The following is a 23,807-nucleotide window of genomic DNA, read 5'->3' as shown; positions in this document are numbered from 1 at the left end:
CAGGAATGCTGTGTGCCTGGCTTCTCAGCTACTGTAGTGGGAAGCTACCATTCACCCCAGCCCTCCACTCCTGGCTGCAGCCGGCCCTAGGCAGCAGCTTTACAGTGGACCCTGCCAGCATCAGGAGCCAACTAGTCTCTGGCTGTGATAGGGACAGGAGGCCGATGACAGAGTCTTGCTTTTAGAGGTAAACTCAGGAGAGAAGTGTGGGGTAGGTAGGTGGTAGGTGAACTATTTCCATCTGCCCAGTTCTAAAGCTGTAACTTCATGTGGGCATTCAGAAAGTCACTAAGCATCCCCAACTTGCCCCTTGGCACTGCAATCATTCTTGAGTTCATAACTAGTAGAGATGCATGTATATTCACAAAAATCAGACTCAATAATGGCAATAGGCCAGCCATTATTGCCCCAGAAGCCACAAACACATTGGAATTGGAATGAGTTAGTCTAGTCACAATGGAATGCTGTGCAGGAGTGAGGAGGTATGACATGGACCCACAAACACAGAGAGAGAGAGAGAGAGAGAGAGAGAGAGAGAGAGAGAGAGAGAGAGAGAGAGAGAGAGAGAGAGAGAGAGAGAGAGAGAGAGAGAGAGAGAGAGAGAGAGAGAGAGAGAGAGAGAGAGAGAGAAAGAGAAAGAGAAAGAGAGAGAGAGCAGGCAAGCTAGGTTGTTTATAATTCCCACTGTTATGCAAATATCTGTGCTATCAGGAGTCAGGATATTGGTTGACCTGGGGGGTGGAGAATCTGCCTAGCAGGTTGCCTCTATGTGCTTGACCCGATATGTTCATGTGATACACAGAGTTTGTGATCATTTCTGTCCACACCTGAGAAAAATGGTGACTTTAGGAGACAGTAGTGATGCCTCCTGCTTGAAGCAGAGCCTGGCACATGCTTGGCACTTGTAATCTACTGACTGTGCCAACAGAACAAAGAGCACACCCTCCTGCCCTGAGCAGAAGTAGGTGGATTAATGAGCCCCACGAACAGTTACCATGGGAAGTGCTCCCTGGAGCACTGACAAGGTGAGAGCCAAATGCTGTTTTCCTGGGGTAGGGGTGGGGAGGGGCTGAGAAGGGCTTCCCAGAGGATGTAGAGAGAGAAGCCTGGAGCAAAAAGAGGGTCCTGAGTGCCCAGGGGAGGAGGGGGCATGCACTCGTGCTCTGGCAGCCCGAGGTGCGCAGCTGTGCTCCTGCCTTCCCTGGCGTGGTCCTGACCTACCAAGAAGGCCACACAGCAGGAGGCCTTTCTTGTGCTCTGGGTGTAGCTGCCTTGTTGGGAACCTTTTTCTGCAGACAAAGCTGGGAGGAAACATTGTTCTAAAAGGATCCCCAAAGTTCTGAATTATTTATCCACTAAAGCATTCACCATGGATGAGCTGGTGTTCCTCTTGCAGTAGTCCCTCCCCGCCTCCTGGCAGCCATATTGGACCGCACCTTTGTAAAACATTTTTCCCATACATCTTGAGAACTCTGCTATGGGGCCGGAGCTTGGGGGAGCTGACTGGGGCAGTGTGGGTTGAGCCTAGAGCCCAGCTTGGGGCTGGCAGCCTCGTGCTGTCCCTTAGGGCAGGTCTCTTTGGAGCATTGGCAGTAGCACTCCTCTCTGGCTCTCTGCCCTCATCTGTCCCAACAAGAGCTGTGGCCAACACTGAGGTTTCAAACCATGTTGCATGCCCTTGCTATCCCAGGTGCCAGTGTGGCATAGCCTGCCCCTGTCCACAAAAAGTGTAGCTTAGGGGTCTCTGGGACACCCCTCCTCTCCTAAAGGGCTAAGGGGCAGTGATAGGACCCAGAACTGTGGTTGTGGGGTGGGTAGGGAGATGGCCCTGTTGGTGAGAGTGCTTGCCATACTGGAGAGAGGACCTGAGACTGAATCCCCAGAACCTATGTAAGAGGCTGGTGTGGCTGCAAGTGCCTGTATCTCCAGCACCGAGGGGCAGAGACCTGTGGATGGATCCTGGGAGCAATCCTGTCAGCCAGCTTAGCTACATCACTGAGCTCTGCTTCAGGGAAAGATCTGACCTGAGGCAAAGCGGAGAGCAACGTGGGAATGTGCACAGAAGAAACAGAGACAGATAGATAGCTGGGAATCGGCCCTGGGGCTGCCTGCCCCACCTTCTGAGCTTGGCCCCACACCTCTCACCCCCCAGAGTGTCAGCATCCCAACGTCAGCAGAGCCAGTGCCTGTCTCCACGCAACATTTTGAATTGGAACCATTTGGTAGAACCTCTGGTTAAGTGCTAGAAGAGGGAACGGGGTGGGCTTCCAGATGCTGGGGCATTCAGAGGGGCCTGGCATTCGGAGGAGATGCCTCATCCACTCCAGATGAGCCGGGGGGACTCTTGAAGGCCCACCCTACTGTTTCCTCTGTGTGTCTGTTGGTTAGAGTACTTGACGAATCAGTGAGTCTCCACGCACTCCCGCAGTGGGAAGTACCACCCCACACCCTCTTCTGGAGGCAGAGGGCTCTTGGGAGGTGCTACTCCATGAGCCGCTCCACTTATCCGGGCAGCAGCAGGCTCCGCTCTGTGTCTGCTCTGCACACCGACTGCTCGTGGGTTTGCTTAGCTGTCAGGAGAGCTGAACCAACAGCACGAACCATCCGAGTCTCTAGAATAATGAATGCCATGGCTGCTACATAATGGCGAAAAGGTCTAGAACCCAACAGGCCTAGGCCCTACTCTCCTTGACACCTGAGTGTCGAGGCCCACGTGGAGCCTGTGATGGAGCTGTTTGTCTCAACAGTGTTAGGGTCCTTGACTGGACAGACTGACCACCAGGAGAATGGCAGGCATGCAGGACTCAAACACTGAGACATTTATTATTTCAAAGGGTAAGTCTCCTGTTCACATGGGTTCTAACATAAACATCAAGAGACATGCCTGCTTCCCAGACTGCTGCTCTCCCCAGGCCAACCTTGCTTTTCACAGTTGACGTGCTCCTCCAAGCCCCTTGTTATACCGAATGTGGTTGGGTAAATGTTATTTTTCTAAAGTGCTTGGCAGAACTAAGTAATATTCAGAGCAAAATGAAACCGGCCGTCTGCAGTCTGACCTGCACAATAGGGAGACTGCACTGAATGGGGAGGGTGACAAGCTGGTTCAGGGCCACCTTGGACCTCTGTGCAGGAGTGTGGGAGGCAGAGGCTGAGCCTGTCCAGTGGCCTCTTCCAGGGAGGCCTCAGTCTTCAGCCACAGGCGGAGGCGCAAGCTGAAGCTGGAAATTCTCGTTCTGGAAGACGCTGTTGAAAGCAGGCCCGCTCTGGGGGCCGGCAAACGGCCTATAGCTGTCGCCGCCTCGGTTCTGGGAGAGCTCCATAAGGAGAGCCAGCTGCGAAGAAGAGGGCACATGTGAGGGCTGAGGGCACAGTCCTGTGTGGGGACAAAGGCGGAGAGGGTCCTGTTCCTTTGGCCACGTGAAAGAGTGTGGGAGGAGTGAAAACCCTGTGTTTGGATCCCAAGGCCATGTCTCATGAAAGGGGTGTGCACCTGGGCACAAGAAGAGACTGCCTGGGTGGGGTCTCCTCAGGCACAGTTGCCCTCCCTGTGCGCAGCCTCCTTGTGAGCAGACTGTCTCAGCACAACCCCCATATGCTTCTCTTTGGAGCGTCCAGGCCAGAATTACTTTTGGCACTCTCTGGCAGTCTGGCCACCTGGCTACCAATTCAGTTTGGGCTCCAGAAAAGCACTCATGGATCGCACCTCTCCTCCAAACTCGCCCTCCCTACCTGCAGCTGTACACATCCACCAATGGCTTCAGCCGTACCCCTTGTCTGTCATGGTTTAGTTCTGCCATTCCTGCCAGCCCACTGCCAGCCATGCTGTGTACCTCAGTGGCCTCCTCTCGCCCAGCTGGCTTTCTGCAAGTCAGAGCCTGGCAGCCCTGCATCAGATGCCCTCCAGCTTGCTAAGCAACAAACCCAGACTCTAATTTGAGGGGAAACTCAGGGCCAAGAAGTAAGCTTCCTGGAGCAGTGGAGGGGCCTAGAGACAGAGCATGGTGCCCTGCTGGCGGGATGGTGGTGAACGCCTTCTGTAGGCTGATACAGCAAGGAGCCTTCAAATGCCTCAGAGGGACTGTGTGCATCTGTCTCCTGGCATAAGTCAGTCCCTGGAATGTCTGCAGGCCAGACAGGCTGGGTGCTTTTCATGAATGGCATTTCTAGTCCTCCACAGAACCCTGGTGAGTGACTCACTCTGGGCCACTCAGCTGTCAGTGATAGGGTAGGATTCAAACTCAGATCCATGTGGCAATCCCTGTTCAGCCAAGCTGCCTGTGTTCTTGCCTTCTGGAGGTTACATGCCCATCACCTGTGCCCTGCTTGCCTGTCTGACTTCTCTGTTCTGATCTCTGGCAAGGAGTTTCTCATCACATGAGCAGTAATGGTACAGAGCTCATTTGTGGTTTGGCTGACAGTGCAACCAGTGGCCACAATACTTCATAGCCAGTGAAGCCCTCTAAGCTCTAAGTATCAATTTATCAGAACTAACCCAACCCTCAGTCCTGGCTCTGCAACGCAGCCATAGTCTAATGCACACTCACTGTCACGGTCAGCCTCAGCTGTCCTCCTGAGACAACTGGTCACCTGGGAAGGGTGAACCACAACTGAACAACTGCCTCCATCAGATTGGCCTGTGGGTAGGTCTGTGGGCATGTCCTCTTTTGTTAATCCATCTGGTGGGTCTAGCCAACTGTACCTGGTGCTACCCGCAGGCAGGTGGGCCTGGGCTACAGAAGAGAGGCAGAAGAAACCAGAAAGCAGCACCCCTCTACAGTCTCCGCTACAGGTCCTGCCTGCAGGTTCCTGCCCTGAGTCCCCCTGCAGAAGGACTGGAATCTGCAGGCTGTAATAAACCCTTTCCTCCCCAGTTGCTTTTGGTCATGGTGTTTGTCATGGTGTGCAGCTGACAGCACACCAAAGCTGTATGCTTACTTACAGGCTGACCATGAGCCTCCAGCCTGAGGGGGCATGTGAGGGAGGCTGGCTCACACAGAGGGCCAGGGCTCCCAAGGATACCCTGCAGGGTAGGCACACTTCAGCTTGAACTTCCTAACTCTGTAATCTGATCAGCCTGTGACTGGTCTGTGAGGAGATCATGCCCAAGGTTTCCAACAGAACACTCAAGGGGTGTCTATATTCTGGCACTAAGGGAGAGAGACCAACCACAAACCATGGCTCCTACTTCTTAAGTATTACTGTACTTCCTCCTGTAACTTAGTGACTAGGAAACACAGACCCTGAGTAAGGCTCAGAATGGGAAGTAGATGGTGATTCTGAATCCAGTTTCCGGCCAGAACTTGGTGGCAAACAGGAAGAGACAGAGTGACAGCAGCCGGGGTCTTATTTAGGATATTGTGGAAGTTTCCAGAAGAACCTGTCCAGGCCAACAGCTCAAGAGGAAGTGCTGGTTTCTCTCAGTGTCTGCTTCAGTGAGATCAGGGCTGCCATGCCCATAGACAGCTGGGTCTAGACAGGCTCAGAAAACCACTGGGCTGGGGGGACCTGGGTGTGCCCTGGAGTGGAGGTGCTGAAAAGTTCTTGTTCCCTCCCTCAATGGGCTGGGAGCCAGCATGGGCCATGCAGAAGGGAAGGGATAAGAAGGGAGTGCAGCAGCCAGAATTGCATGGCACAGGCAGAGCACAGGCAGTCTGGAGGGAAAATGTCTAGGGGGTCCAGAAAAGATGCTTCCCAGACCTCCTCAGGAGGAGGGCTGAGCCTAAGATGCTGCCAGGCCTGTGTTCTGGATGACTGGATGGGACATGATCCATCCAGGCACTAGGCAAGGAAGGGCAAGGCCGAGAACCCAGGGGAGCACTCGAGTCTGCCATGGATGCCTATGCATCCTTCTCCCACAGTTTTAAAGATGTCGAATTCCCCCAGTCTATACTATAGAAAGCTAGGTGATCACAGATCTGAGGCTTGGCAGTCTCAGATATACACGATGGCCTCCTGAAGGAGGAAATCGGCTTCTGGCTTGCTCTCTGTGGAGCAAGATGGGCCTTCTGTGTCCTCACAGCCTCGGGAGGTAAGTGACCTGGTAGACAAGGGAAGGGGTGTGTACAGCTTCTAGGCATGGGTCTTGAAGAGTGGACTAGCCTTGTCTTCCCTTCTCTCAGCTGGCATGCACAAGCAGTGTTCAAAGCTGGAGCACTAATGCTGAACTAAGTGGGTGTCAGCCTCAAGCTGGAAGAGCCCTGGAGGTTCAGGGTGGTGTCCTGGCTTCCTGTGTGTATACTTCCACCTTGTTCAAGCCAGTATTGGTCTTTCATGGCTCAAATAAATTTAACTAACACAGATGTTGAGTGGGGCCTGGCTGCAGATATACAGGATGGCCTCCTGAAGGAGAAAACAGGCTTCTGGCTTGCTCTCTGTGCAGACAGGCCAGGCATGGGCCTTCTGTGTCCTCACAGCTCTGGGGCGGGGTGGGGTGGGGTGGGGTTGGGGGCGGGGAGCTAAGTAATAAATGCCTCTCTATTGTCCTTTCACCAAATGCTGAGTACTGCTGGGGCCAGGACTGGTGGGCGGTGTGGTCAGAACAGGCATGACAGGCACCTTCCAAGCTAGAGCTGGACGCAGGCCTCTAGGACACTGCCATCCCCAAACAGTAAATTCCAAATGGGAGACATCAATCACACAAACGTTACCCTAGAACTTCCTCGGTAGAGCCGGCAGAGCTGATCAAAGGCTTGCATTTGCTGTGGGTCCAGAACAGGTTCTGAGTTTGCCTAGGAAATAGAAGAGTGATTCGATTAATAATGACATGTCTGTCCCTGGGCAGCCTCTGACCTTCCTCACACGGATGAAGCAAGGCGTAGCAGTTCCCTCATGCGTCTGAAGAAAATTAGGCCCCTGGCAACTGGGGGATTTGAGCATTTGGAAGATCCGGCCTTAGCCTCCCAAAGACCTGCTTGGATGCTCCTCCTAGCTGCAACCTCTATCTGTGGCCCCTTTCCCCATCATTAGCTCTAAACCTCCGTCAAGGGCTTCTGAGCAGAGGACCTTTGGTCCATCGCTCTTGTACACTTATATCCATCACTGGATGTGGCTCTCACAGATACCCCTTCTTTGCCATGTCCTCGTTCATTATAACTTTAGCTGAAAGACCAGTCTGCAGCTGCTTGAAGAGGGGTCCCTCCATCCCCCCCGCTGCCCCCATGGAAGATCCTGCCACTGCTGCAACAGACCTTGCTATCTGAACACTAGCTCTCACACCACATGACCTTGGAGAGTCCTTTCAGTCCTCTGACCCTGGAGGTAACTGTTAGGAGGTCACTGATCGTTAAAGCTAGGTAACATTCTGCTGCCTACCAGCAGGGCTTGGTTATGCCAGCTTATAGCTATAACTACACCTTTGAGACACCACTGGTTAGAGGTTTATGTCAGACTTCTGTATAAAGCTTGTAAAAACTGTCTGCTCTTTCTGCTCTTGCCTTGCACTATGAGCCTCTTAGACAGAAAGGAAAAGGGTTTCTCAAATGCACACCCCACATGGTGGCTGAAGGGCTTTGGTGCTGAAGCATAAGGTAGAGGGTATCATGAGGCCTAGCTCAGATATAACCGTAAGTAACTGAGCACTGCCAGAGCCCTGGCTGCTGTGTCACCCTCGGGCCATCTCACCAAGTCCTCAAAAGCACTCTATAAGAAAGGTCCTGGAGGCTGGGCGATGGTGGCGCACACCTTTAATCCCAGCACTTGGGAGGCAGAGGCAGGTGGATTTCTGAGTTCGAGGCCAGCCTGGTCTACAGAGTGAGTCCCAGGACAGCCAGGGCTACACAGAGAACCCTGTCTCGAGAAAAAAAAAAAAAAAAAGAAGAAGAAGAAGAAGAAGAAGAAAGGTCCTGGAGGACTGGTAGGGAAGGAGCTTAAAGTGAGCGGCAGCATGCTGAAGGTACACTGGCTCGAGGAAGATTCTCACCTCCTCCGAATTCCCATCATGAACTTTCTTGACCTGCTTTCCCTAGTGGTGAACACCATACAGCTCTTTGGGCCCCGGGTTTCCTGTCAAGCCTGGCTGGGGACCCATGTCTGACCTTATCTCCGTCTCCTCCTAAGCAGTACAATTTTCCCTAGGGAAAGAAAGATTCTAGAAATAGTAGCTACTACATAAATGCGGGGGCCTAATTTTTTGTTTTCCTGGTTTGGTCCTCAGGCACTTAGGGGCCAATCTGTCTGGTGCTTCAATGTTTGTTGCTGAAGAAAATAAAGCTATGCTGCTAATCTGCATTTGAGTTTAAAAAAAAAAAGGGTCCTGGCAGATTCATTTTCCCACCAAGCAGGACATTAGCTGTAATCTTTAATTAGGGTTGTATGTGGATGCCGTCGTGCCTAAGGTCAGAGGACAACTTAAAGGAGTCAGTCGTCTGCTGTGTGAGTCCTAAGGATGGAGCTCAGTCTTGGGAGCTTGGTAGAGGTAGCCTTTGCTCACTGAGGCAGCTTGCTGGCCCTGATGTGAACTTAACATAGTATGACATTCAGAGCCTTTAAGAGATTTGTAGGTTGTATTTGTCTTCTCGAAATGGCTCTGCTGTTTTCCCCTTAACATTTTCATCGCCCTCAGGAAAGAGCTGAGTCAGGCTAGAAGGGAAACAGTGCTGGACTGGCCCACAGGTACCACTTCCAGGGGGAGGAAAAGGAGGTCTGAAGGCCCAGAAAGAAGTAGCGGAAGAGAAGAGAGCGCACCTCGCCCGGGTTTCTAGGGTTCCGAACATGATGCCATAGCTGGTCTAGCTCATGGCTCCCTCAGTTCTAGATGTACTTGACAATATGGCTGGCTGAGGAGGTGGCTCTGAGGTAAGGCCTCTGGGGCGCCCTCTCATGTGGCTACACTCACTTCACTGGTTCTTACAGACAGAAGGGGGAGCCCACCACAACCTGAGAGTGTTAGAGCTGCCTTGACACTTTTTAAGAACTGCTGGCCTCATCACTAGTTGGGGGGAAATGTGATATTGGAAAGAGTATGTATCACACTTCTGACAGCCTTTGTAAGATGCTGAAGGAGGTTCTAAGATCTGAAGTTCTGATAAATAAACCAAGCCTGGCTCAAACCAAAGCCCAAGAGGGAAACACCATCACTGTTGAGACACAACCACTTGAAATCTTGACCCAGCACTGCGTTCAGATCCCGTGAGCACTAGTGCCACAGGCTGGGGGCAGAGCAGGGTTAGAATGCAGAGTGGGGTGGTGGGAGGGGTAATGTCCGGAACTGACCACTCTACACCCCTGCCACATCCCATACAAAGCACCAGCTCTGGTCATCATGTGGCAAAGTGTGGTTTCATTTCTGTTACTGTGACAAATACCCTGACAAAAGCTACTTAGAGCGGAAATATTAGGTTTGCAATCCACGTTTCAGTCCATTTCTTCAGTTAAGTCAAGGCAGGAAGCAGTCAGGGACAGACAGCATAAGCACATCATCCTTACTTGATCAAAACTAGCATTTTTTTTACTTTCAGGAACCCCTGCTGGCAATGAAGGTTGGTGGAATGGTGTAGTCCACAGTGGGCAGGGCCCTCTGACACCCATTAACAATGAAGACAGTCCTTCACAGACATGCCCATAGGCTAACACGACTTGAGATTAATTCTTCATTAAGACGCTGGGGGGCATCAAGCTGAAAGTTAGCACTAGCACAGAAGAGTTCAGTAAGCAGAGTTCAAAAGAGAGCAAACGGAACACAAGGGCCTAGTGAAATACTGGGGAAGGAAGGCCATTTAAAAAGATGTTGCAGAGAGATGGGAGGAAGACACCAGAGGCACCCTGCCTCAGCGTAATAAAGTAAGTATATGGTGAAGAGTCGGGATACAAAGAGAAGCAAGAGGAGCTTCAAGCCACAAGCAGGAGAGCTTGCCCCAGTGGTATGTGTACAGGACAGCCAGGCCCAGATCCAGGGCTCTGAGTTGGCCCAACCCCACATCTACCCATCTATGAACTGCTGAAGCATGTGAAGAGGCCAGTCCTGCAGATTCAAAGCTACAAAATCTCTGTGACGATATCTGAGAGGAGCCCCAGTGAGGATCCAGTATTCATAGTGTAGCAGAAGCCAGAGGCCACAAACCAGACCAATGACTCATTGCAATGAAAATTTGCAAGCAAAGATGATCCTAGGATCAGAGTTGAGGAGGACACAATATCTGTTCCAACACAGGAGAAACTGGGACCAGTGGAACCCAGGCACGCAGGAACTTTGCCAGCCCAGTAGCATAGGTTGCTTCTGCTGTCTGGGCCAGTGCCCTGAGCAGACCTTGGGTGCAAACTCTGCAGCTAGTCCCATAATACCTAGAGGAAGCTCTACTCTCAGGCTTTCTAACAGGCCCAGGATCACAGGATCCCAGAATCACAGGAAGGACAGATCCCAGTCAGATTTAGCAAGGGCAGGTAGCACTAGAGATAACCAGATGGCAGGAGGCAAATATAAGAACATAAGCAACAGAAACCAAGGTTTCTTGGCATCATCATAACCCAATTCTCTCACCATAGCAAGTCCTGGACACACCATCACAAGATTTAGATCTAAAAATCACTTCTCATGATGATGATACAGGACTTTAAGAAAGACATAAATAGCACCCTCAAAGAAATACAGGAGAACACAGGTAAACAGCTAGAAGCTCTTACAGAGGAAAAACAAAAATCCTTTAAAGAATTACAGGAAAACACAATCAAGTCAGGAACAATAAAGAAATCACAAAGGGAGACAACCCTAGAGTTAGAAAACCATGGAAAGAGATCAGGAGTCATAGATACAAGCATCACCAATAGAATACAAGAGATAGAAGAGAGAATCTCAGGGGCAGAAGATACCATAGAAAACATTGACACAACAGTCAAAGAAAATGCAAAATACAAAAAGTTCCTAACCTATAACATCCAGGAAATCCAGGACATAATGAGAAGACCAAACCTAAGGATAATAGGTATAGAAGAGAATGAAGACTCCCAACTTAAAGGGCCAGTAAATATCTTTAACAAAATTATAGAAGAAAACTTCCTTAACCTAAAGAAGAGATGCCCATGAACATACAAGAAGCCTACAGAACTCCAAATAGACTGGACCAGAAAAGAAATTCCTCCTGTCACATAATAATCAAAACACCAAATGCACTAAACAAAGAAAGAAAGAATATTAAAAGCAGTAAGGGAAAAAGATCAAGCAACATATAAAGGCAGGCCTATCAGAATTACACCAGATTTCTCACCAGAGACTATGAAAGGTAGAAGATCCTGGGCAGATGTCATACAGACCCTAAGAGAACACAAATGCCAGCCCAGGCTACTATACCCAGCAAAACTCTCAATTACCATAGATGGAGGAAACAAGTATTCTATAACAAAACCAATTTTACACAACATCTTTCCACAAATCCAGCCCTACAAAGAATAATAGATGCAAAACACCAACATAAGGAGCAAAACTACACCCTAGAAGAAGCTAGAAAGTAATCTTTCAATAAACCCACACAAACATAATTCTACCTTTAACAACAAAAATAACAGGACATAGCAATTACTTTTCTTTAATATCTCTTAATATGAAAATTAATATTACCAACATATCCTAATCGATTGAAATTCAAAAGTATGAGGAATTAGAAATTTGTTGGCTATCATCCAGTGGTCTTTTTAATTTGGTAATTAGAGAAATAGGTCCAATATTGTACAATCCATTCACACTTTCTGCTTGTTTGTACATGACAGTGTCTTGCTGTGTAACCACATAATGATCTTGAAATCTTGCTTCTCCTAGCTCAGCCTTTCTATTAGTAGGATTGTTTATTTGATGTTTTTACACTATACTATGGTTTTCAGAACAGCTTACATGTTTCAAAATTATTTATACAGCCAAAAGAAACACAGACAATCAACTTGGGAGGTAGTGTGTAACAGAACAACAAAGAGTGAGACTGAATGCTTTGCTTGATGTTTGTTAACTACTGATTCAATTTTGAAGAAGAGGACTTCAGAGAAGTTACTATTTCTCTGAGATGAATGCTTTTCAAAACCATCACAGCCAATGAACCAGATTCTTACCCTCACCTAATGTCTGTGCCACCCTCCAAGCAGAACCATTGTTCACTGAAACAGTTGGTAAATGACTTTATGGATAGACCATCTTAATACACACACCATTTCTTAAATGAATGTAACCTGTTCCCTGTGGGCTGAGAATGAAGACAATCACTCAAGTCAAATAGCTTTGACCATAGCAGGAAATCTGTATCCAAAAATCGAGCCTTCTATTCATTCCTTGGTGCATCAGAACTGTCAGCTCTCAGTTTGGCTATGATGGAGGTAAAATCCTTTGGTGATGTGAGGGTCATTGAAGTACAGCCTTATTACAATGAAATCCAATGTCTAAAAATTGTTCTTATTTTGGGCTTTTATCACAGTAAGAGCCAAGATTTTAACCTCTACTAAAAACAAAACAAAACAAACAAACAAACAACAAAAAGAGTTTATCTATTTATATTCAATTAATATGTTTGGAGTTATTTAAAATTTATAGAGAAAAATATATGCATTTTCAGTATTGCTGTGGACAAGCATCTACATAAGACTGTTTAATTGATTGCTGTTTTATATCAAACAACTTTTATACTACTCATTTTTATTGTTACCATATTTTATAAATTTTAAAAAATATGACCAAATTTAAAAAAATGAAAGGTAAAAAAAATTTCAAGCGAAGAAGTGTGCACAAAGGGTGTACTGTGATAATGCATCTTCCACAACTAGATTTTTCTTATTTTTTAACTTAATTTATTTATTTTTGTTTTTATTTGTGGGGGAGGTTGCAAGGGCAGAGAGTAGATATGGAGGGATGGGGAGATGAGTGGGATTGGGGTACATGATGGAAAATTCACAAAGAATCAATACAAAGTACAAAAAAAAAATAAGACTTTTGAAGGTCAAGTTAACACATGGCAGAGCAGTAAGAGCAAGAAAAGCTGCCCCTTATGGAGACACCTGTCTTTGGCCTTGAAGGGATATTAAGTCACACATCAAATCTCAGGAAACTATGCCTCATGTAGAATCATGAGATATCATGGCAGAAAATGATGGTGGAGACACAGGGTGTTCCAGAGGGTGTTGCCACTTGTGCCCATCGCTGAGATTCCCCAGACCCTGTAATTAGAAAGCCTGCGCTGGGCACTGGGATCTCCTAAGTTTTGTTACTAATTGTCTTCTTCCTCCCTCCCTCCCTCTCTTCCTTCCTTCTTCTTCCACTCCTCCTCTCTACTTCAACTAGGTCTCACTGTGAAGTCAACACTGGCCTCAGCCACACAGTAGGCCCACCTTTGCCTCTGAGCAGCCATGTCCAGTGTGTACCTGGCTGGTTTAGACTTGTTTAGACTAAAGGTCTGCTGCCAGAGAAACAGTGATGAAGAAACTTGGTGGCTACTATTTCTGTAAGATGAGATAAACACTGGGTTGGCTTTATATGATTTCTCACAAACATGCAGTTTTTCCAAGGTCTAGATTTGTCTTCTTTACCCATTTTATTCTGGCAGCTATCTTTCGGAGGCAATTAAGATCCTTTTAGGAAAGTGAAGGTCATGCCACAGGGCAGTAGAATGCTATTGCTAAAAACAGAACCGCATCATCAAGCCCTTGGGAAATACTAGGTGGCATGCAGGTCTATTCTGGGCAGGGATACTCCAGGGTCTGTCCTTGGGAGTTTGCTGGCTGAGTCAGAAGTGCAGAAATATCAAATAAGGTCCATTCCATGATTTCTGACCCAGTGGATGTTGTTGAATGCTGACTCCAATGGAAATCTCAGAATGTGGGGGCCAAGGCAGGAGGATACTTTGTTCTAGGCCAGTTTGGGACACATGGTGAGATGCTATTAAAAAACATTTAGTAATAAAAGCAGATTCTGGGTAGCAGGTATGGGGTGGGGCTTGAAGACATGCACCTCAGGCAGCTGAGCAGGTGGGCAGTGAGCACACTGATCCTCATGGTGTCCTGAGGATGACAAGACACTCTTAGCCTATAGGTGTTTCATCTCCTGGCTCATCTGTATCCAGCCAGTTCATTAGTGCTTGTCTTTCCCATGGTGACTTAACTAGTCATGTTGCTTTTAACATTCGCTGGGTTCACACACACCCTGGCAATCCTTGTTAAGATTATTTAACCAGACCATAGTGTACTTGATACATGATTTGTTTGGATCTTACTGGATTGAATGTTACATTTTCTCCACATAAATACAATTACATAAATTGAAAGCAGTTGGGAGGTTTGTCCAACAAATGTGTGTAACACACACATACAACATGGAGGACGTTTTTCAAGTCACATGGCATATCCAGGCGGGATGTCAGTGCTGGTACGGAGCTCTGGCCTTGCCAAGGTCTCTTTCCTCTATTAGGTTTTGAAGTTTATTGAAGATGCCAAGAGAAGGGTTTTTTTTTTTTTCAAGACAGGGTTTCTCTGTGTAGCCCTGGCTGTCCTGGAACTCACTCTGTAGTCCAGGATGGCCTCGAATTCAGAAATCCGCCTGCCTCTGCCTCCCAAGTGCTGGGATTAAAGGCATGTGCCACCACTGCCCGGCGAGAAGGGGGTTTTTAATAAGGTATCTGTGGTGGTTTGACTGAGAATGGCCCCATAGGCTCATATATTTGACTGCTTGGACCCTAGTTAGTGGAACAGTTTGGGAAGGATTAGGATTCATGGTCTAGCTGGAGAAGGTGTGTCCCTGAGATGGGCTCTCTGATTTCAAAAGCCTACAGCAAGCCTAACCTTCAGATCAGATGTGAGCTCTCAGTTACCACTCCAGTACCAGGCCTGTCTGCCACCACATGCTTTTTGCCATGGGCTAACCCTTTGAAACTATCAGCAAGCTCCTAGTTAATGTTGTATCTTATAAACTGCCTTGGTCATAGTATCTCCTTACAGCAATAGAACAGTAACTAAGATACTAACATACTAAAACAGCAAAGAACATATGACTGAAAGTGGTAGGTTCTTTCTCATTTTATGAGCCTGTTACTCTAGGCACCAAGAAACTGCCCTCTGGGGGTTTTGTGCGATCCCTGAGAACATCTAGAAGTAGAGCCTCTACAGGACAATGATACCCCATAGATGGCCAGAGCCTTATAGTGTCTACAGACAAGTAGGACTCAAAGGGAAATGAGACCACTGTTTGTTGAAATTCTCAGGACTTCTTAGGGGCTCGTCTGCCATCAAGCCCTTTCTGAGCTGAGGGTCATAAATTTTAAATGGTAGCAAAGGCTGTGAATAGAACTGCTATATATATGTATATATACATACACATATATATGTGTATGTGTGTATGTATACATACACACATACACACACATATGTGTATGTGTATGTATGCATATGTGTGTGTGTGTGTGTGTGTGTGTGTGTGTGTGTGTGTGTGTGTGTATAGATATGCTTGTAATGGAGTGAAGGGAGGGTGGACAGAGCCTCTGGAAAAGCTGAGAGTCATAAATTTTAAATGGTAGCAAAGGCTGTGAACACAACTGCTATACATATACATACACATATATATTCTGTGTATTCTAAAAACCAGTCCCGGTGAGAGCTCTTAGAGTCCTGGGCATGGCTTTCCTTCCAGCTTCTTAGCCATTCTATATTGGAAGCTCTCCATGGAGATCAGTATCTCCATGTTACTGAAATTAAAAAACAACCCACTCTATTCAAAGAGAGCAGGTGACTCACTTAAGATTTCTAGGTTAGTGATTTTTAAAGCCAGTTTTGCTTCCACACAGGGACTTAGCACAGACCTCTAGCTCCAGGGTTCCGTAGTGTCACAGGCCTTGTTTGGTCATTTTTTTCCTTCTGTTTAAAAATAACACATTCCCCAAACTTGGTTAAGTAAAATAAAATTGATGGTTTGGCCAATACATAGGACAAACTTGCCCAAGACCATAGGGACCTCTACATAACGCAGTTGTAGAATTGACAGCTCAGAATGAGTCAGGATGTGAGTTTTAGCAAATGTTTGCTGAACAGATTTTTGGGTAGAGAGCAGATGTGGTGACCCTGTCAGAGGCCCTTCCTCTCTCTGAACTGTTAAGGGACTCATTGCCTTCAGTTGTGTACCCTTCACAGGCTGCTATCAGACTCCACTTCTAATCCAGTGAGCACACAGATGGCCCTGGCTGGACAAAACCAACCCAGAAGTTATAAACCTGGGAAAAGGACCAGTAAAGATGAGAAGGGTGTGATAGGAATGGGAGGGAGACAAAAGGGAGTGGGAGAGAATCGTCAGAATGTATTATGTACTTGTATAATTGTCAAACAACAAAATTAATTAACAATTAAAAACCCTTCCCAGGGAGCTACTGGCAGTTGGTGGATGTCTTAGTTACTTTTCTGTCATAGGACATCTGATCACACTGTGAACCCTGACACTGTGGTGTTTATTGGGAAAACCTGTTTCTAGGTGTGGTGTGGCTCAGCCTTAGCACACACCTTTAATTCCACTGGCTGGAGTACAGACACACCTTTAGTACGTATCTTAAATCCCAAATAATGAAGGTAGAATTAGTTTGTAGAGGAAAGCAGCCATGTTTGAAAGTGACAAAGTGACAAATCAGAAAAAGATTAGACAGAATGAGTCAGAGATAGGATACGCCCAACTCTCATGAGAACAGAGAAGAGACTACTTAAAGAGAGAACAGCACAGAGAGACTAGGAGAGAAGGCAGTTTTACCAGGACAGTTGTACAGAGGCAGGTTGCAGAGAGAGAATGAGCTAGACATGGGTGAAGACAGAAGGAGCCAGAAGATTAGAATGTATTGCCCAAGTTAGTATGAGGCCAAGAAGAGCAACTCAGGAGAAGCCAAGAGAAGCCAGATTGAATCAGTCAGCTGGGAGAAGAGTTTGAGCCAGATAGCTGAGTTGAACCAGCCAGCCAGAGTTCAGAAAGAGCTAGCTAGGAAGGGATGATGTCTCAGTTAGGGTTTCCATTGCTGTGAAGAGACCATAGCCAAGGCAACTCTTATGAGGGGCAATATTTAATTGAAACTGGCTTACAGGTTCAGTCCATTATCATCATGGAGAGAAGCATGCCAGCACCAGGCAGGCATGGTGCTGGAGGAGCTAAGAGTTCTATATCTTGTTCCAAAGGCAAACAGGAGAAGAAACAGGAGAAGTCTTGTAACTAAGTAGGAGGGTCTCAAAGCCCACCCCCACACTTCCTCCAACAAGGACACACCTCCCAACAGTGCCACTCCCTACAAGCCAAGCATATTCAAACCACTGGAGGTGAGTTTATTCAGCAGCAAGTCCCAGAGGCTGGAAACATTCTAGGCTTAGATTAGATCGTACGGAGGCTAGAAGCTTCCAGGACTAGGCATAGGTTAGCAGACAAGAGGCATTATGCCTCTGAGATGACAATTACATCAGGCAAATAAAAGTTACTTTTATACTTTTCTATTGCTGAGAAGAAAACCCATGACTAAGGCAACTTGCAAAGGAAAGCACTGTCTATCTTTGAACCCAAGGCATGACACAGTAGAATCTCTAGAAGTCCCTGTTAAGCCTCAGAACTGAATCCCAGTTCCTAAGGCTGGAGATAGTAAAACATGAACCAGTCGGCATGTCAGAAGTCACATAGCCACATCCTTTGGTAAACAGCTGCCTTTCCAGAGGCTCTGTCCACCCTCCCATCTACACACACACACACACACACACACACACACACACACACACACACACACACACATACATACACACACATACACATATATGTATACACAGTCTCTATCATGTGACCCTATCCTAATGTGACCAGAGACCCAGAAGTAAAAGGAGCATTGAAACCCAGTGCAGAGGCCACAGTACCAGGCCATGGAACACTACGTGGTAAAGAATGGAACAAAGAGAATGGCATCTTGAAAATGGAGGCCATTTTCAAAGCAGCCTGCTTGCCAACACTGAGCACAGCCCGAACAGTTTTGGAATAAAGATCTGCCCATCAGATGACTGGAAGGACAGAAAAGGTGAATGAGGGTGTTTTTACTCCTTCCTGATTCAACAAATTTCCAGAAACACTCTGCAATACAGAGAAACACAAAGCAGGACTTCTGACAGCAGAGTTGTCTTGACCTGGATTCTAGCTGAGTGGCTCTAGAGATATTTAGCTTCTCTCAGTCTGTGCTGTTGTCTGTGAAACTCGCAGATCATATGGATCTGGAACCCATTTGATGTTTAAAAAATGGTGGCAATGGCAGTGGCTGTGACTGAGCGTCTTATCCTGGAAGTGTCTGGGAGAAAGAACAGTGGGCTGGGGTTGGGGCACATGAGCTCCCGTCTGCTCACCAGCTTCCTGTGTAGCCCCCTGGACCCAACTCCAATTTGTTTCAGAGTATGGCTACAATGGACCACATCCTATCATTCAGGGGATGTGGGCACCAGGAGACGATGAGCATTTAGGGCACGAGAGCTTCAAGGAACACCGTGTTGTTAACTGAAGCCAATCATGGCTTCTAGTGTGATTCAAACACAAACCAGGGCAGCCAACTAGGGGCCACAAAACAGCCTTGAAAGGAAGAAGATTCAGTGTAGAGATGTTGCACAGAGAAACTGACTTACCAAATCAATGTTATACACAAAGCAAAAGTGAGAGGAACAAGAATTCCACCTGAAAACCTCTAAAAATGAGCAGTACTTTCAGCAAAGGCAGGATCCCAAACCAAGCTAAATCATAGCCTTTCTATATGCCAATAACAAGCATTCTAAGGAAAATATCATGGACATAATTCCATTCACATTAGCCTCAAAAATTAAAATATCCAAGAAGAAACATAACCCCCTCGTGCCCCCAAATCTCTACAATGTAATTTTAATATCTCTGAGGAAACAGATTGAGAAGACACTAGAAGATGGAAAGACCTTCCCTGTTCATGGATTGGAAGAATATTGTGAAAATGTTCATCCTACCAAACTCAAGTACAGACTCAATGCAAACCCAACCAAAATCCCTACAGCATTTGTTCACAGAAAAAAGAAAAGCAAAACCAAAAACAATATTCTAAAATTCTCCTACAATATAAAGGTGAAGGAAAAGATTTTTCTAAAAAGGACTCCATTTGCTGAGTAATTAAGGTCAACAGTGACAAATGGGACTTTATAAAACAAAAACACTTCTATACAGCAAAGGACGTAAGAACAGAGGATGTCCAGAGAATTGGAGAGACCCTCTGCCATCTATACCTCTGAGAAAAGATTAATAGCTAGACTACAAAGAACTCAAAAAAAAAAAAAATAGTCAAAACAACAACTAAACTGAAAAAAACCCAAAAACCAAATCAAACAACCCAGTTGAAAAATGGGCTATAGATCTGAACAGAGAGAGGCCTCAAACAAGAAATGAAAATGGCTACAAAATACCCTCAAAAATGTTTATCATGGCACATGGGGGCACATGCCTTAATTTCAGAAGACAGAGGCAGGTGATCTCTGTGAGTTAGGGGCTAACCTGGTCTCTATATAGGGAGCTCCAGACCGGTTAGGGCTGCATCTCCTCCCAGTGTGTCCATGCGCAGATGTTAACATCGTTAGCAATCAGGCCCATCCCCATCTCTACAGGTTTGACATCCTCCAGGGTTCCTTTCCTTGCTGGCTTTTGTGATTATTTTATGATATATACTCAAATCTAAATATTCAGAGCTAGGCTCCCTATATGAGTGAGAGTACATAGCATTTGTGTTTACTCAGTACAATATTTTCCAGTTCCATAATTTACCTGCAAACTTCACCTTCTTTACAGCTGAGCAGATGGTATTCTAATATACATGTACCGAATTCCTGTTATCTCAGTTGAAGTGACCTTTAAGTTGTTTCCATTTCCTGGTTATTGTAAATGGAGTAGACGTGAACACGGCTGAGCAAGAGTCTGGAGTAGGATGTCGAGTCTTTTCCTACTGGGACACATCTGCTTTGAGCTTCTATCTATCTATCTATCTATCTATCTATCTATCTATCTATCTATCTATCTAACCATTCTGACTGTCCACGTGGCCTTCAGGACTACTTAGGGAGGGGATTCATGCCTGGTGCTATAGACCTAGCTGGCTACCTGCAATTGTAGAGGTCCTGTGACATACTGCTACTTTCCTAAATTAGTAAAACTTCTAACTCTATTATTCTGCAGAAGCACCCAATTAACTATAAGTACATCTACAATGCTACCTCTATGCCCTAGGTTCAAGGAAGATTACAGAAAAGAGGTTGGAAAGACTGTCAGAGTCAAACAATCATGACGCCTGCTGCAAGATAGTGTCTTCTAGACATTACAGGGAGGGTGGACCCAAGAAATCACAACAATATGGCTGCCTATAAGCAAGATGTGTACAATGGCAGTATCAGCTGACCTGCCAATATGGATGAGGACGCTACCCCTAGATAGAGAGCTACATGCAATGGACAGCTGCTGAGAAAGAATCAGTTTTCTCCAGGGGCAAGTCCCTTGACAGATTATCCAGCTGTAGTGATCCCCTAAACACATGTGCACATAAATGATACCAATGGATTCAATAGGTTGCATGCATGCATGCATGTATATATTTGCAACATTTATACACAGAACGATAAATAAACAGACAACAATAATAACATTCTCATGAATTTGAGGGAGAGTAGGGGAAGAGTTGGGGGGATGAGAGGGAATGGTGGGAGAGATGTAAATACATATGAACTTTTCAAAAAAAAATTCACAATTTAAGTTAAAAAGAAAATGGGGGCAACAAAACCTAGGCAGTGTCACAAGCTGTAACACACAGCCCTTCCTGTCCCAAACCATCCCATCGTGGAACTACTCAGTCAAAGAGAAGGAGAGTGACTAAGATACAGCAGGTTTCTGGCCATGTGATGAAGTCTACTGCTAAGGGCTGAAAATTAAAGTGTGGCTGAACATTTTACAGGAAGAAATGGTGCTGCCCTGGAAATAACCTTGTGATGCTCAGCATTAAAGTAAATCCAGATGAAAATGAGGTCTTGGTGATCTGTGAGAGCCCTGGGGAGAGTGAGCAGCGCATGGCAGCATGCTGCAAAGCTGGGTGACACACAGATGTGGCGTGAATGAGAGCTGTAATTACATCCCACAAAGAAAAACAACCAGGGCAGGCAGGATCCACAGCTCTCAGCCACACACCCAGCTTCACTGCAGAGACGTTCGAGCCACCACTGCCCTGAGGGCTAGGCTCCCAGAGATGTGAGTCTAGAGGGCCTGCATGCGAAGCCTTCCAAGAAGCACACACAGCACAGAAAGCTGCACTCTGCCTGTTCTCTCCTTGCTCACAATCCCTATGCTAAGACTTCATTTCCTCATTGTCTTCCCACCTCCCCTGTCTCAGAGGGCCTTGGCGTGAGGAGCAGGTATAGCTCGTGTCTTCCCTGGGCAGCACCTGAATTTGTTGGAGCATGAAAGCGACACAAACTGTATGCCTGCTTTTCTCCTGCCTGTCCTCAACTTCACTCTGAAATCTGTTAACACTATAATCTGCTGCAGCCCTCAGCCAGGCTTGCTACTGTCCGAGCTATTTCACACCAGAGGCCCCAACCATGTAGAGCTGTTTGTTAAAATGAAACAGTGGCCTCAGAGGTAAGAGCAAACTGCAGCTCCTGCTCTACAGACTGAGCGTGCCCCTCCTGACTGTTCATCACTGTTATGCTCTCTCACACCTGACCCTTCAGGCCCGCATGTCCCAGAACTCAAAGCTCCACAGGTCTCGACTCACTATGAATTAGATGATGAAATAACATGCCAAGTGGTTAAACTGCCTGAGAGCGTGAAAAGCCAGGCAGGACAAGCTGAAGGTGCCAGAGAGGCAATCAGGGCTCTAGGGCGATGCTGACACAATGGCCTTTCATAGCAGAATGGGCAGATGCTGGTGATGCTGGCTGATGCCTCTGTGCTGTGGAAAGAGGATGGCCAGCAGGACCCGCAGCTCCGCGTGGCTGCTGCTTGCCAGCCAGGGAGCAAGGAATCCTATCCTACGTATGCACGCTCTCTTCAGTCCCCACGGAACCTACGGGAGCTGCTGTTGCCGCCATTTTACAGTTAAAGAAACTAAGGTCCTGGGATTCCCTAATGTACCAAGGTCAAGTTGGTGGTGGATCGCAGGTCTGAGTGGAGGCAACCTAGAGCCAGGGTGTGCATTTGCCTGTCATGGTCCCAGTATCAGTCTGAAAGAAGCCTAATAGAAAAGTCACTTCATACAGATCTTTTACTTGCTTAGTTAAGAGTCACACCAAGGTATTTTATTTATTTATTTATTTATTTATTTATTTATTATTTAATTAGGATTTCTTTTTATGGGAAGCAGAGTTATAGAGAAGGCATCTCAGAGCACAGCATTGTTCTACTAGTCAAAACCCTTCATTTTTATCATTGGACAAATGGTTGGACTTACTTATTTATTATTTGTGACTATTGTGAAGGGTGTTGTTTCCCTAATTTCTTTCTCAGCCTGTTTATCCTTTGTGTAGAGGAAGGCCACTGTTTTGCTTGAGTTAATTTTATATCCAGCTACTTTGCTGAAATTGTTTATCAGGTTTAGGAGCTCTCTGGTGGAATTTTTGGGGTCACTTAAGTATACTATCATATCATCAGCAAATAGTGATAATCAGACCCTGGCTGTCACACTACACGTTAGTGACACTAATAGTCTCTACCTCGATAGTCATCACCTTATCTGTGAAGTGTGAGGGATGTCTTTACAGCTGCTTCCCAAGCTGCAGTTGGAGCAGAGGCCAGGGAGGGAAAGGGCGGAGACACAGGCTTCCTGTTGTCTAGAGAGCTCTTGGTCTCCTGTCAGATAGCTTCATGCTTAAGCATATGGCTGCAGCCCACGGAGGAAGAACTTACTGTCCATACATGGTAGGACACAGAGGTTTGGATATGCTAAAGTACTGTTTGTACCTGACAGGGTGGGGCATTAAATCACATCAGTGGTACACATAAGGTGACATGAAGTTACAAAGTGTCATGGATTTCCCACAGGCAAATTGAGCTCCCCAGTTGGCTGGGGTGCTGAGATGGTGTCTTCCAGGTCACAAAATGCTGTTCATTACAGCAGGAAGCACGGGTGTTTCTGTGTGAAATGGTGTGTGGAGGCCTACTATTCATGTGGGGTCTGTCATTCTCTCTTCTCCGCGCTCTCACACTACGGGGTCTCTTACTGAATCTGGAGCTCACCAACTGGCTGAGTAGCCAGCTTCAGGGATCCACCTGTCTTTGCCTTCCCAGAGCTGGGTCTGCAGAGCTGCTCTCCTACTCGGCCTGTAAGAATTGTGTGTGTTTTGTTTTATCTACCCATTCTGTGCTCTCTCTTTCATACTCAGAATATCCCTGAATTAGCGTAATGTCTCTGAAGCCCATATGGCACTCACACCCATGCTTGGCTGCTCATTGCCTAGCCTACCGTGAAAGACAACACCTGGGGAACAAACCCTGCCGAACCTGTCACACCAGAGTGGATTTCTAAAGCTGATTTGACAACCTCAGAATGTACTGGGAAGCTCAGACATGCAATGTAGCATTTTGGTCAAATTCACTGAAGCCTGCCTATCAGCCTGACATGAGTGGTGCTGGGCACGGCTGCTTCCTGGGGTATGGGGCGACACCTTGATGCTATCTATGCAGGCGATACTCCGTGACTAGTAAGTGTTACCATCACTGTAACAGAAATGAAAAGGCAGCAGAGACAGGGTCTCACAGAAGATTGGACATTTTGCCACAAGGTATAACCACTTTCTGTTTTTGTCAGAAAGGGAAAATTTTTTTTCTTTTTCTTTTCTTTTCCTTTCTTTTTCTTTTCTTTTTTTTT

At 46.7% G+C, this 23,807-nt stretch overlaps 1 protein-coding gene across 8 annotated transcripts in view; it reads right to left on the bottom strand.

The window, feature by feature from the left end:
- Window positions 1–2,795: 2,795 nt before the first annotated feature.
- Window positions 2,796–23,807, bottom strand: part of Vps8 (VPS8 subunit of CORVET complex) — a 220,950-nt gene continuing 199,938 nt past the window's right edge. For 5 of the 8 annotated variants that reach the window (XM_031363493.1, XM_031363496.1, XM_031363499.1 and 2 more), the window contains 2 exons: window positions 6,648–6,728; window positions 2,807–3,332 (listed from right to left, as the gene is read on the bottom strand). In XM_031363493.1, the coding sequence (XP_031219353.1) occupies window positions 3,183–3,332; window positions 6,648–6,728 (231 nt within the window). In that variant the 3' untranslated portion in view covers window positions 2,807–3,182. Of the gene's footprint in view, window positions 3,333–6,647; window positions 6,729–23,807 lie in introns of all 8 variants that reach the window. The other 3 variants (XM_031363491.1, XM_031363498.1, XM_031363497.1) reach the window with 2 other exon arrangements.

This window comes from Mastomys coucha, unplaced genomic scaffold (genome assembly GCF_008632895.1).
Source record: "Mastomys coucha isolate ucsf_1 unplaced genomic scaffold, UCSF_Mcou_1 pScaffold12, whole genome shotgun sequence".
NCBI lineage: Eukaryota > Metazoa > Chordata > Mammalia > Rodentia > Muridae > Mastomys > Mastomys coucha.
This window is presented reverse-complemented; position numbering and strand designations above follow the sequence as displayed.